Here is a 15,233-nt window from a genome sequence, read left to right as displayed (position 1 = left end):
GGCATCAGAGACTTTTTGAAGCTTCTCAGGTGATTCTCAGGTGAAGCCAAATTTGAGAACTGGTAAGCTAGGAACGTGATGGTCACCCTCCCCTTTCTCTCCCCAGGCTACCATTAGGATCTGGGAACTTCTCAAATTACCAATGTGAGTGTCTCACTGTCACAGATATTCATCTAATTGTCCTGGGGTAAGACCTGCACATTGGAATTTCTGAAAGTCCCCCAGGATGTTTCCTATTATGCAGCCTGGGTTGAGAAATACTGAGCTGGAGGGTGGTGGCCGATTATAGACAGACGATGTTCACGTCACGGTAACCTTGGAGGGGACCAGAGTCTCCCAGGGAAGTGGGAAGAAGAGCGAGGCCCTGTTGGGCTTTGATGAGCCTGAGCCTGCTTGACCAGTGCTGCAAGTGACTCTCATACCCATCCTCACAAGGCACGGTCCAACAGGATTACTTTTGTGAGCTATGTGCACCTGAGCACCTTCGCATGCCCTGAACATTGGTAAGCTGGATGCTAACTTTAAGTGCTCAGGGGAAGCATCTGTTTGGAAGACTTCTGTGGCAGACAGATCTTTGGTAAAATTAAGAACCATTTGTAATATAATCATCCCATCTCAACATTTGATCTGTTTTCAAACTCCCTCTTCTGACCTAGTGACACTTTATCATGTTTGTGTTGCATTCCTAGAGTCAAAACTCTCCTTTTTAAAATGATCTCCATCTTAATCTCATCTCTGGATTCATAGCAAACATAGGCACTTAATGTAGAGGGCCCATTTTATAACAGCGGGGTCAGAGGACAGGCCCACCTTCCTCTGAGGAAGGGCATCTCACGTTCCATGTGGCAGCAAACACTGATCTGCCAGGCCTGTGGAATAATGCCCTTTCTTTAAGGGGGAGCATTTTCACTGCTTATGTTCACATTTGTGTAATGATGAGAAATGTCCAAATGGCATTCACTTGGGATTTAAGTCTTTTGCTCAGACAACTCAATGGACTTCAACTCTGTTTTTCTGCTTAGCCATGTGAGCTTGTTATGAGTTTAGAGATGTAGAAAGGGATGAATGAATGAATTCATTGTACATATGCTGAGTGCCTACTGTGTGCTGGGTTTTGGCACTGTATTAGTAGAAAACAGCTCCTGCTATTAGTTGGCTCGCTCTAATGATGGAGACAGGAGAAAAGGGCTGCAGGGGAAGAAGCACTAGGCTCAGAGAAGGAATAGTTAATCTAGTCTGAGGGCCTCCTAGAGGCTTTTTGTAAGTGATGACACCTGACTAGGATCTTGAAGCACAGAGAGAGGAGTTGGCCAGTCAGGGGAGTGGGGGACGGTGCATTCTGGATGGAGGACTGAGTTTGCGCACATGCAGAGAGCCTTGAGAGAGCCTCAGGATGTGGGCCAAAAAGGCCTGAGGAAGATGCTCAGGATGGACCCACATACCCACAGGAGGCGGGGCTGAAGAATTAGTAGGGCCAATCATGAAAGGTCTCGTATTCACACCAAAATCTTTTTTCCAAAGGCAATGAGAAGTCACTGAAGGAATTTTGAACAGGTGATCAAACATTATCCACTTTGAGTTTAAAGACAAACAGCTCCATGGCAGTGCAAAGGATGGATTTGGGGGAGGAGACTAAAGCCTGGTTCTTAACCTTGGCTGCACTTTGGATTCATCTGGGTCTCACCTCTTGAAATTCTAATGTAATTGGTTTGGGGTATGTCCCATCCAGCAGGATTGTTAAATTCTTTAATTGATTCTAGTGTGCTGCCAAGGTGGAAAGCTACAGGTATTTGCAGAGAGGTCAGGTGGAGGCAAAGGCAGTAATCTGGAAATGAAATGAGGGCACCTCACGTTCTCAGGCAGCAGTGAATGGCGGCAGAGGGCAGAACCAATGCTGATGGCAGTTGAGGCAAGGAGAGGAGTCAAGCCCAACTCCCAAGTGTGAGGTTTGTGATAAGGGAAGAGGAGGCATAAGATTCACCTACAGTGGGAATCAGAAGGAAAAGGAGGTTTAGGAGAGAAGAGGAAGAACTGTTTGGAAAATGCGAGTCACCTATATCGATATGTCCAATCAAGGATGGAGGGCTGGCTGATTCCTGTCAACAACATAAAAAGAGTGGTTCAAGTCCCAGGTGTGGTGATATGCCCAGGGGGGATGTTTAGGATTAGAAGAGAATAAAGCTGAGACTAGAACCCTGGGAAATGTTAACTAGCAAAGACTGGACACAGGAAGATGAGCCAGGAAACGAGGCTGAGAAAGGCCAGAAAGAACCTGGGAGACACGGCTTCAAGGCACCAGTGATCAACCCTGTAAAGTGCTGTGAAAGACAAACAGGACCAGGACTGAAATCCCTGGATGAGGCAATTGAAAGGCCACAGTTAACTTTAGACAAGCCATGTCAGTGGAGTGGAGAAAGCAGAAATCAAATGGTGGTAGTTTGCAGAAAACGGATGAGAAAAAGTAGAGAAAAAGCAAGTGTGAACTTGCTCTGAAGAAATCAAGCTGTGAGAGGAGGGTGAGAGGTCAGACAATAGCTAGAGGGAGATTCAAGATCAATGTCATTTTCTCAATGAGCGCTGAGTGTAAGAAGGGAGAGCCCTGAGCCCATTTATAGTAGTAGAAAGAGAGCTGGGAAGGGAGAGATGGGAGGTACGTGAAAGAGGAGAGCGAAGGATGAATGGAGGGTATGCAGGAGGCCAAAGGGAAGAGAAGATGCATTCCAAAGCACAGCAGAGGGTTCAGCGTTGGGCAGAGGGAAGAGGAGCGAAGGGGAGGAGGAAAAGCAGGGAAGAGGCAGGTGGGCTCCGCTGGGAGAAGGGCATACCTTAAGAAAAGTCTAGCCAATAACCTCTCTTCTCTATGAATTAGAAAGTAAGGCTCTTTGCTGAGGTCATGATGGCAGGTGTGGGTGAGAGATTTGAGGAAAGTAGTGAAAATTTTGTATCACCGCTGTTGAGACTGGGAGAAGGAGCGCCTGAGGATTGCAGGCAGCTGTGCCCAGCAGAGGCTAACAGTGGCAGGGCCACTATAACCAGTATGAAACTGAGGACAGTGAAAATGTACCAGGGTGCAGAAATCAGCCAAGGTGACAGGCCTTTGCCCTCGCCCTTCACCCCTTCCTGCATCCAGTCCCCATTTTTACTTCTACACTCCGTGTTCTACCACCTCCGTACCAAAAGGGTGGGCTCAAGCCAGCAGCCTGAGCATCAGTCAGCAACTTGGTAGAAATGTATTATCTTAGATCTCACACCAGGCCTCCTGTAATGAGCTCACCCAGTGATTGGAATATGCATTACAATCTGAGAACCACTGTTCTAGCTTTTTTCAAAACTATAGTTCTCGTTGTCTTCAGAATATGCCATGAAATGTGTGTGCTATTCATTCTGCCTGAAATACTGGTCTCTCATTCTTTCTTGCCAGTTCTACTCCTTTAAGACTGTGTCAATCCTGCCTTCTGGATCCTCCCAAGATCCCGCTGAGAAGAATCCACTGCTACTTTGCATGTGTTTCCATGGACTTCAGCTGGGGGCTGCCATGTTGCTTACATTTACCCTCAGCACTCAACACTGTGCCTGGTATAAAGCCAGTACTCTGTAAGGTGCCCATGTGCTCACTGAAAGAAAAAGCTCAGTGTTCTAACTCATATTTTGTGTTCATTTTCTTCTGCACATGCAAAGTCACGCTTGTTTAAAAAATAAATAGTGCTATAATTTAAGCCCCGAACTCTTCACCTTGCATTTGCCTGATATTACCCCCAAACTTAGAAAAGCACTGGGTTCGTTGTTTTCTATAAAAATTCAAAAAGCCATATCTTACTCTTTCAAATTACCTTACATGCCACATAAAGCTCAGGTCTCAGGTCCCAACCTTAAGAACGCTCTTTTCCCAAGTGGCTATAAAGAAATGTAGTATTTTAAAACATCAGAAGTTCACCCATCACTTAAGTTTCCAAGTGTGGAAACTCCCTCTAATTTCTGAGTTGGAAATCTGTTTTCTAATAGAGCAAGGAAGGTCAACTAAGTTACAAGCACGTATGACCTTTTAATCTACTTTGTAAGTTTCTGGGTATGAAAATCAGGTCTCTGGCCTTCTACCCCTTCTTGGGCTTGGCATATAGTTGGTACTTTATAAATGTGTGTCTGATCAATTGAAGAGAAACTATTTTGCTACTTTACCTTTCACAGCTAAATTGGATCGAGAAAAATATTAATTGTGGGTAAACTGCTAACTACCCTGCTAAATGTTTACCTCCTCCTTCCAGGCCTATTCCTATCTTTCAAAACTGTCCTTTCCAAACTTGAGATCTGTGACTGATCACTACTGCTTAACACATCCTATACTATTAAAATACTCTGGGAACCCAGGAGCCTCGGGAAGCAGAGAAAGCACAGAAATCCAACCCCGCCCTTTGATCACAAACTCATCAGCTTACAAGCAGTTAGGCCCTGAATAAATAACTTCTTTTTTCCCTCTAAACATTTCTAGAAATGCTAACACTTGAGATGCTCCCCTCCCCACCCCGACTCGCAGCTCATTAGGACCTGCCAGTCTCACTGTGTGGAAAAGGAGCTTCATCTCTGTGTCACTAATATTGCCTTAGAAATTGCAAAAATTTAGGAATTCACAGTGGAAAAAAATAAAAGCATGTGCCATCAAAAAATGAGAATATGTGAAGAGGTTCAGAGTCATGGGGCCTTTAGTGCATCTGGAATAGGTACGTGGATTTCCTTCAAATAAGGAAGTGGGAGGATTAAATATGTTCGCTTCTTGTGAGGCTCCATTCAAGTACTTTTCACAGATTATCTCATTTCATTTTCACAAAAGACCTGCAAAATGGTTATTATTAGTCTCATTTTTATAGATAGGTAACCGAGGCTCAAAGAGACTAAGAAAATTACCCACAACATGACAGCTACTAAGACTATTAAGGATGGCACTCCCATAGAGGTCATTTTCTGCCCACCTTGACAGCTATTTTTTTTTAATTGCATTAAATTGGCATGAGCCCTATTTTTCTAAGAACATGTCCTTTACATAACAAAAAAGATGCATTATAGGATACCCCAAAAGGACTTCCTACCAAAAAATTATTCCACTTATTTAACTAATTTTTCATGGTAGTCGAAATTCTCAAAATACTCTTTGGTATGAAGGCAGCTGAAGCTCTCTGTTAAAACGACAATGTTTTCTGCAATGGCGAGAATTCCAAATTAGAATTCATTAAATGTTTATTAAGTGTTTATCTTACCCAATGCCCTGTGATAGATGTAACGGGGAACACACAAAAAACCTTGCGACCTCAAGAAGCTTACAAGTTAACCAGCAATTTCAAATCTAACAGTTCAGGTGGTAAATAGATGTCACCAGCCAATACAAGGTAGATTGTCAAATGAATTTTATATGCAATTTCTACAGGTCCTCGGACATTATACCCTTGATGGGCATCCTGGCAGCTCAGAATATGAATTTCACTAAAATAGCTCCTGTCACCCACACTGAGGAAATGAACCTTGGGAGAGGGATATTTTCAAAGGGAGGGAAAGCCAGAGAGGGCTTTGATGAGGAAGATTCACTATGAAGTTGAGCTTGGTTAGCAGAGACAGCCTTGGAATAGTCATTAGACTTGACTATACAAAGTGGCGGTGTTATGTGTTGAGGGGGAGAATTTGGAAAGAAAATTCCCATTTTGCATTTGCCTAATTGTTTGCACAATTACATTCTCATCATTTTAGCTACCTCAGAAAGTCTCACTCTAAGTGGGAAGACAATCGGGCCTGGCTCTCGACAGGCTTAGCATTCAAAGGACTGGCTGTTAGAATCACCTGGCCATCCCCAGAACCCACATGAGCCACAAGTTACTCAGAATCACACATGACAAGAAAAGAACGGGCTGAGAGACAGCAGCGTGCTGGAGCTGGTGTGTACCAACTAAGACTGTCAACTGTGGCACACTTGGGAATCTGGTGATCATTGGCTATGGGTGGAGCATGGACACTATGGAAATTGGCAAAAGTTACATATCAAAGCTTCCCCCACACACACTCTTGGAGAGCTAGTGTGCCAGCACATCACTGCTTAAAACTATCCATATACTTTCCTTTCTCTGATTTGCACATTCAAATTAATTCCGTATCATTCAGTTAACCTCAAGGTTAAGAAGATATGCTTAAAGAGTTCAGCCATTTGGTATTCAGCTTTAAGAAACCACGAATGTATTTGCACGGAAGCAGGTTTTCTTAAAGAGCCACTAGCATCTCTATAAATTTAGAAGAGTGATTCTCAAAGCGTGACCTTGGATCAGGAGCATCATAATCACCTATGAACCTGTTAGAATGCAAATTCTCCCAGCTCACCCCAGATCTACTGAATAGGAAGCTTTAGGGATGAGGCCCAGGAACTCGTGTTTTAATAACTGCTACAGGTGATTCTAATGCACACCCAAGTGTGAGACACTGAACGAAAAGTACCCTCTCCCCTGAAAGAAAATAAACATTTGGCTTTTACTATTAATACATTGTATGTGCATTGCACATGCTTATAGCATGTACTTACTAAGTAGCTTTGTGTACTGTATATAACAGCTGTGCTACAGTCAGCCTTCAAGAGACCTCCAGGGTACCTCCTGGTATCGTGCCCTTATTTAGTCTCCTCCCATATCGAATCACCAGTGGTCTGTGTGACTAAGAGAGTGCTCAGAAATACAAATGTGTGACTTCTGAAGCTAGATCATAAAAGTCATTGCAGCTTCCATCTTTAAGGTCTCTTGGATCACTTATTCTGGGGGAACCCAGCCACCATGCTATGAGTACAGTCAAGTAGCCCTATGGAGAACCCCATGAGAATAGAGCTCAGATACCAATAGGCAGCACCAACTTGCCAGCCATGTGAGTAGGTCCTCCAGCCCCAATGAGGCCTTCAGATGGTTGCAGCGCCAGCCAACATTCAGCACTATGAGGTCTTCTCACGAGAGACCCCAGGCCAGAATCACTCAACCAAATTGCTGACTCACAGAAAAAGTGAGAGTTAAGGCAATAAGTTTTGGATAATTCGGTACACAGCAATAGATATCCAATACACACAACTCTAAAAGTTATTGAAGGTAGTCATGTTTGAGGGGTTTGAATGGTACAAATTTGTATGAAACAAGGTCTTTTCCAAAAACCAGCAACTGCTTATGGGGGAGATAAGAAGTGTTACTTATTAAGAGATCACAAATCTATGGGTGAAAATGCTAGTGCAGATCCTTTGAAAAATGAGTTAGGCTGCAAATTCAAGTTTTCCAGTCCCCTCTAAACCCCAGAACAGAATTTTAACCTGTCCTCTTTCTAAATATACTATATCCTTCCTCAGCTCTTTAAGCTGAGTGAACAGGAAGTAACTGTTGTTGATTAGGTAAGGTGGTGGTTGGGAAAACTAGTTATACAGGGCATAGATGTCACCTTAGTTGTCAGTGCAGACAGCAGGGATCCAGGGCTGCATGTCAGTGACTGCCTTCAGCCTACCTAATGGGCCAAAAGACAATACTAACTTCTAGTTTCAAGAGTCTTTAAATCCGCTCATTCATTCCTCACCACAAACTCATGGTTGTCCCACTTTCTGGGTGAGAAAACTATAGCTTGGAGAAAGGTGAGATCACCCAGCTAGTAGTGGCAGAGCAGTGAACCGCCTGACACAAAGCCCAAACCTAGCATGTGGCCTGTAAGGGATTATCATTGTCTTCAGAAAAGTCTTCAGTGTCAGCATGTGTAATATAATATTTTAAGGTCATCCATGTTCATTTCACAAAATCCCAAAGGTATAAAGATCAGAGTTCCCAGCTAGCCTCCAGTTCTCTTTCCTGTAGGTTCCACTGCTACAAGTTTCTCACATGTTCACCTGGGTCAAGAGTCTGCTTAGAGTTTTCAGAGAGGGCTTATGCCTAAGTCTTCCAGGTCTTCCTTAGCAGAATATGATGCAGAAAGAAAGCCAGGTGGCTTTCACTCACGTTCCATGTCTGTGAACTTGAGCTAAATCAGTCCAGCTCTCTGGATCCACTGGCTGGGCCTACCCTAGAGAGATAATGGAGTCAGTGAGGACAGCTCTGCCTGCCTCTGCATCCCCATGTGCCCTGTGCTCTTCAGAGACCCAACACTCAGCACTATGAGGTCTTCTCACTTATTCATTTATCTCACTCAGTGATGAAACATTCTTTGAGGGCAGGAACTGTGTTTCTCCCCGTTTCTCCTCCTGTGCGGAGTACTTGACATATAGTAAATGCTCGTTCAAAACTGATTGAATCTTTCTACATGCATCTAAGAATTCTTCCTGAGGCCACAACACCCTTATTTTAAATTGTAACTTACCTTGCTCTATTTTTAATAGCACTTACTATCTTCTAAGCTATTACGAACTTTACTTGTTCTTTATGCTCATTGTCTGGTTCCTAGTGATGCTTAAATTTACATGTCAACTTGGATAGACCAAGGTATCAAGATATTTGGTCAAACACCAGCCTGCACGTTGCTATGAAGGTATTTTTAAAATGAAATTAACATTTAGATCAGTAGACTTTGAGTAAGACAGATTCCCTTATAAAATATGGGGTGAGCCTCATGCAAACAGTTGAAGGCTTTAAGAGAAAACAGACTGAGATCCCTCAGTTTGAGAGGAAATTCTGCCTCCAGGCAGATTCAGACTTGAGCTGCAACATCAACTCTAACCCAGGTTTCCAGCCTGTCAGCCTACCCTGCAAACTTCAGACAGGCCAAATCCCACAATCATGTGAGTTAATTACTTAATCAATCTCTCTCTCTCTCTCTCTCTCTCTCTCTCTCTCTCTCTCTCTCTCTCTCTCTCCACACACACACACAACACAATTAATTCTGTTTCTCTAGAGAACCCTGACTCATATTCCCCAAGACCTGCACTCCCAAATGTAAACTCTATAAGGACAGAATAGTTTTTCTTTTTTAAATTTTATTTTATTGTGGTAAGAATACTTAACATGAGATTTACCCTCTTAACAAATGTTTAAGTGACAATATGCTACTGCTGACTACGGATACAGCACCGTACAGCAGATCTGTAAAACATATTCATCTTGCTTCACTAAAAATGTATGCCTGTTGGTTAGTATCTCCACATTTCTCTCTCCTCCCAGCCCCTGGCAACACCATTCCACTCTTGGATTCTATAAATTTGACTATTTTAGATACCTCATATAAGGGGAATCGTGCAGTATTTGTCTTTCTGTGTCTGGTTTATTTCACTTAGCACAATGTTCTCCAGGTTCATCTATGTCATGCATGTTGAACAATTTCCCTCTTTTTCTTTTTAAGTCTAAAAAGTATTCCATTACATATATCTCCAATTTTTTTATCTACTCTTCTGTACAGATTTTGTTTTTATTTTTTTATTGATATATCCCAAGTACCTACAAGAGAAGCCGGCACATAGTTGTGCTAAAATAACTGTTGAATAAGTTCTAAAAACTATAGTATGACTGATTGACTTAACAGAATTATAGGCAAAAGCAACATTTAAAAAATTTTCTTTTAAAAAAATAAATATTTTTTTAAATTTAAAACATTTTTTAAATTTTTAAAAATTGTATTTTTTGTATGAGATTTAAAGACCTGCCTAGTATTTACTTTTAACAAACTTTTCTTAAAATTTCTCCTTTAACTTAGGTTCAGAAGTTGAACTACAGTGCAGGTAAAAAATGTTCCAGACATTTATTGTTTCCACACGCTGAGCTTTATAAATATCTAGTGACAGAATTGCTTTGTTATCCTCAGATAAGCCTTTGGTACTAAAATATCTTTTGGTAAAAGTATAAAAATATCACAGAATCAGACACTAAAAAAAAAAAAAATCCCATTCCCTGCCCTTGTTTCAAGCTTGTACTCTGAAAGTATCATACACAGAAGGGACCTTGACAGTTTTAGGGTGATGTGGAATATTTGTAGCCATTGCCCTTTTCTTCCTTAGCATTAGAAAACCTCGGTTATGCTTCCAGCCCTAGGAAATGTATCATGATTGCTCTAACCCAATCTAGGCCATCCTCTTCCCTACTCTTCCAGTGTCTCTGCATCATGGCTCAGTTCCGGCCACAGAGATCCCAACAGAACACTTCTTGGGCATTTATGGGAAAGTGTTTTCTCCCCTAATAAAGGAAGATACAGTTGGCTCCACCCCTTCCTCTATCTTCCTGCATCAAACGTGGGCATAGTGGCTGGAACTACAGCAGTCATTTCGTGTTCATGAAGGAAGGTCAAGAGACTCAGACATTAGTCCTAACATCACTGAGCTGCTGAACCAAAGCCAAAGCCTTCTATATACAGACGTGTTATTATGTCGGAAAAGCAATTGCGGTCACTTTTTTTTTTTTGCAGCCCAAACCATTCCTAAATAATACCGATGACAACATATTACAACTGCAGCTTATCACAACAATATGCCGTCAGTGCTCTTCTTCTGCTTAAACAAAAGGAAACTGCTACAGTAGATATTCCAATGATTTAACAAAGCCACCTTTCCAGAATTACCCTTGGCAAAATCTAGGATAAATGTTGGCAAAATTCTCCAAAACAAACTAGCTCGATCAGCATTATAAAAATGTTCCGGAAGGAAATGTAGTTTGGTATAATGCAATGGTCACTGATACATGAATAAGCAACCATAAATTCAAGTTCTAATTGCTACCGGCATTATCTTTGGCAAGTCATTCTTCTTCTATGGGTCTTGTTTCTCGTCTACACAATAAAGGAGTTAGAATGGGTAGCCCTGAGGTCCCCTTCAGAGTTGACATTCTATGTAAGCTGTGAACTGAAATAAATTATCTTAAAAACTCATAAAATTCATCTGTGGCCTCCTAACTGGCTGTTTGCTTTGCAGCCACTATTGTTGACATTCTAATGCCTTGCATAAGTTTGAAAGGACAAACCCACCTGCATTTGCTCATAAACATGTCCTGTCTTTTCAAAGTGCATTAGAACAAAGATAATGGCAGCTTCATACCATGCAAACCAGAGATGCAACAGAGTCTACATGCATTTCCAGGAGAAAGTTCCCATAGTCTAGAGCTGTTGCTCAGTTTCCGAAGCCTCAGTCAGGCCTGCCATTCTCCAGAACTGCTGAACCATGGATGAATCAATGGAACATTTCCCTATATTTATCCTTTTCATATTAGCTGGTTATCCATTTTCTTTCTTTAAAATTAGCATGATCTTTTTTGTGCTTTTGTCCTTGATCTCTCATAAGGGAAGATTATCTACAATAAATGGCTCTCTCAGTACTTCACTTTGTCATGCTGCTTGCACATTTATTATTGTCCAGGCTGCGATGCTTTATTATTCCATGATTTAGCTTGTTTTGTTCTGTGTGGTGAATTCTGAACTAGACAGCTGGGATGAATAATTTGGTGAGCTTTCAGGAGGGTATCCTGATGTCTTCTCTTTCTCTTTCTCACCAGCTCACACAGACCCACGCACAGGCACAAAGCCTGTCAAAGCCGCTGTCCAGAGATGTGGTCATTGTACCAGGCATAGTTTGTGTGCTGGGTCATCTGAGATCAAAGAGTGGTGACTCCTGACTTCAGGAGCCTATGGTCAAGTGGAAGACACAGGTAAGTGAACACTGCACTGCAGGGTAATTAGGGTGGCATGGATGTATAGATGGTAGCCAACTTAGATGGTTTGATTTACAATGTTTCATCTTTACGATGGTGTGAAAGTGATAAGCATTCAGTAGAAACCAGCTAGGTTTAACTATGATGTTTAGTAGGTTAGGTGTATTAAATGCACTTTCAACTTATAATATTTTCAACTTAGGATGGGTTTATCAAGATGTAACCCCATTCGTTAAGTCAAGGAGCATCTGCATATATATATGGCACCGTCAGCCCGGAGGAGGGCCACTTAACTAAATGGGGGAGAGAGAGGGAGGATGGGAATTAGGGCAGCCTCCTCCTCCTAATGAAAGACCATTATTTGCAGGGTTTGGATAGTGCAGGCTGGCAAATTCTGGCATGCTCGCGGAGGGACGGCTGCTGTTGTTTTAAGTCCATTCCCCACCTCCCCGCCTCCCATTCCCTTCTTCTCTATATACTTTCCCACCTGCTCCCACTTCCTCAATAGTCTCAGCTCACGTGAGGAAAGCCGATGTTCTGCAGACATCACCACCCAACCAGGCTGCCTGCTCAAAACAGGCCATCTGACCTCACACCTGACACCCACCTTGGCTCTCCTCTCAGGTGCTGCAGGTACTCTCTGAAGGAGCCTAGAAGCCGCCTTCTCACAGCCACAAAGGTTTGTGTTTATATACTTTGTTACATTCTGGATTGTTTTACAACACTGTGGATTCTGGAAGTATAGGATCCAAACAACTAGACCTTGCAGGCATCGGCACTTTCCCAATGAGCAGAATGGAAGATGAGTGTTTGGGACTTCCTGGGAGGGCTGGAAAGAGCCTTGTAGTTAGGAAAGGGAAAGTCCAAAGGCAGTGGTCAGAAGGGGTGGGGCTGGTGGGAGCCCATCAGGGAACTCATAGCTTGTCCTCCACACTGGCAGCCCCCTAAAGGGTCAAATGAAGCAGGGAGCCCACAGAGAAGAACCTCCCAAATGAATAAAGAAAAGGGAAGAGGTGACATCGAGGGCCAGGTAGTGACCTATATAGAATGACTTATATTCTGAATTCGTTAGCTTGCTTCATTGTTGTGTCATTTTATTTGTTCCTCTATTGCCTGAATGTCTAGTAAACGAACGTAGCTTTGCATCTTGATTATATCCAGGTTCAACTCATTTCGCCAAGAATGTTTCTTAGGTGGTACTGAACGCTTTGTATTTTGGGTAGCACACAGTAACTATCTTCTCTTCTCTTAGTGATAACTGTCATTAATGAATGTATTCGGGAGGTGGCAGCCTGACTCCTTCTCCTGAGAAGTTCCCCATCATCACTTAACTAATGATTTCATCCTCTGATATGATCATTGCCTGAATTGATTATTTCACCAGGGATTGCAAAATGGAGATTTTCTAATTCTATCATTCCCGCTACATATATTTCCACCCTGCCTCTAATACAGTTTAGCTTAAATGAAGAAGATATAATACAAAAATATACATCCCTGGAAGTGGTTCCTGATACAGGAATTGAGGTGCATCTCTCCTCTGAAACTAGAGATCCTGATTTGGGAAGAGAATGGTTGGTACAAAAAGAATCTGGGTTTGAGAAACAAGAGGAGCATTCTTAGTTTGGAGGCCATGAGTCTTGCAACCATGCAAGTTTGCTCATTCTGGGTAACCCTCCTTCTCCTGACTATAAGCAAGTATAGGGAAACATCTAGCCTTACGGGAATTAAAAATAGAATGCAAAGAACCAAGAACAGGAAAAAGGGAGGAAGAAAGAAGAACAGCTAATATGTGAGAAAGTATCTGAGGGAAGTTTGGCGACACCAGGGCATGACCGTGATAATAGAGTTCAAATCCACATGCTTCTAAGAGTCCCACTGGGAGAGAGGCATGGGTGAGACTCTGGTGAATGGAGAACTGAGTGACTTCTATGACACCACTTGCTTGGGGCAGTGATTGGCTACTGCTGGCATCTGCAAGCAGCCCTCTCGAAGGTTGGCAGGGAGGCTCAGTACCAACCCTGCCTGCCCAGTCCATGGGGAAGGACCAAGGGCCACTAATGCTTGGAAAGTGATCTTGGCATGGCACCAGCTGTAGCTATGCCTCCTCTGCCTAACTGATCTCGAATGCTTTCTTTATTTCTTCTTCCAGTGAAACATGGTCATCCTTATTTCTTCTCCTATTCCTCACATAAGCCCTCCTGGAGAGAAAATTAATACTATGTTTGCTTACACAATCATCACCCTCTTAGCAGCTGCTTTTGGAGGACATGGAGAACTGTGTAGATCAGTTACTCCAGCTGCCACTGCATGATAATTAGAATTTCCTGCTTATAAAATGTAATTCTGACCATAATACCACTCTCAAGTCAGGAAGAAAGAAAAAGCAGGAGAGGGAAAATCTTTAAAGTAAGCAACAAAGATATGTAAGAGCCTCTCTGTTCAGCTCAGATGTTTAAAAGGCAATGGCAAAGGATGGAAAGAGAGATATGCAAGTCAGGATGAATACTAAAAAATATGTCAAGGTATTGTAAGAAATCATGTCTTGAATTTTAAATAAAAGCCCAAATTCACTGGGGCTTATAAGAAATCAAGAAGACAACAAAAGAAAGTTCTAATGTTATCTGGAGAAAATAGAACAAATAGAAAATAGACGGGCCCACTGATTGGTGGAAGTCTGAAAAAATGAATAGGTAACACAAGACAAAGTGTTGCAATTCCAACTGGGCTTTTATCTTCCCTAGCAATGAGAAGAGTCTGCAAAGTGGACGGTGTAGAGCAAGTGTCCTATAAAGCAACCAAAGTCTTAAGCCGGGAGATAGCAGGAAACCATCAAGCTATGGCAATGTGATCAGGGGTCACATCAGATCAGCAGAATTACATTTGGGGTATGTGGAGAAATATTCGAGGAAAATTTCAGAGAATCTGTTAGTTACTCCCATGGGCTCCTGGAGAAGCCAGGAGACGGAAGTTGAGCAAATGCCTCAGTTCCAGCAAAAAGGAAAGGCTGATTTCACAATGTGTAGGCAGTTCGTCCTGACCTAAGTCCTCCTTAGAAATGTAAAATGGATTATTGAACAGGTTATTTGTGAGCTTTGCAAAAGGACACACTGATCTCTTGGCATCAACATAAGTTAAGTAAAAGGAAGAGCATTTGATGCATAAGATTTTTAGGGCAAGTAACTTAAAAAGTCATTCTAAAGCTCTTGAGGAAATCATCCACAAAGGGAGAAGAGAAAGTAACCAGGCAGGGATCTGGTCCTGTTGCTTTTCAGTCAAGTTAAATAGTAAAACAGACACTAGGACTCTTAAGGAAACCTACTTCTACGTATGGAGGTGCAAAGCTTGGTAAACACACAGTCTTAATCAACAGAGCAACCTTCTCCTACGCCCCAGCTGAATGCCCACCATGTACAGGCTCCAGGTGTGACATGCTCTGGACACCAAAGATAAATAAGACCTTTCCCTGAACCAAAGATTTCACCTTCTGATAGTCCCACAGGTACACACTGCAGCTTGTTGAGTGTCCACTTACTTCTGCATATGGGTGTCTCCATTCCACTGATAGAGAAAGCCCCAGTTCCTACCTGCAAGAAGTTCCTAGTCTAGCTTGGGATATGAAGG

At 42.4% G+C, this 15,233-nt stretch overlaps 1 protein-coding gene across 1 annotated transcript in view; it reads right to left on the bottom strand.

Moving 5' to 3' along the window:
* Positions 1-10,358: 10,358 nt before the first annotated feature.
* Positions 10,359-15,233, bottom strand: part of LOC120611981 (G-protein coupled receptor 39) — a 101,121-nt gene continuing 96,246 nt past the window's right edge. Inside the window, exon 3 of the mRNA XM_039874583.1 lies at positions 10,359-11,583. Coding sequence (XP_039730517.1) covers positions 11,576-11,583 — 8 coding nt within the window. The 3' untranslated portion in view covers positions 10,359-11,575. The remainder of the gene's footprint in view (positions 11,584-15,233) is intronic.

The sequence above is a fragment of the Pteropus medius genome, unplaced genomic scaffold (assembly GCF_902729225.1).
Source record: "Pteropus medius unplaced genomic scaffold, Ma_sr-lr_union100, whole genome shotgun sequence".
NCBI classification, from domain to species: domain Eukaryota; kingdom Metazoa; phylum Chordata; class Mammalia; order Chiroptera; family Pteropodidae; genus Pteropus; species Pteropus medius.
This window is presented reverse-complemented; position numbering and strand designations above follow the sequence as displayed.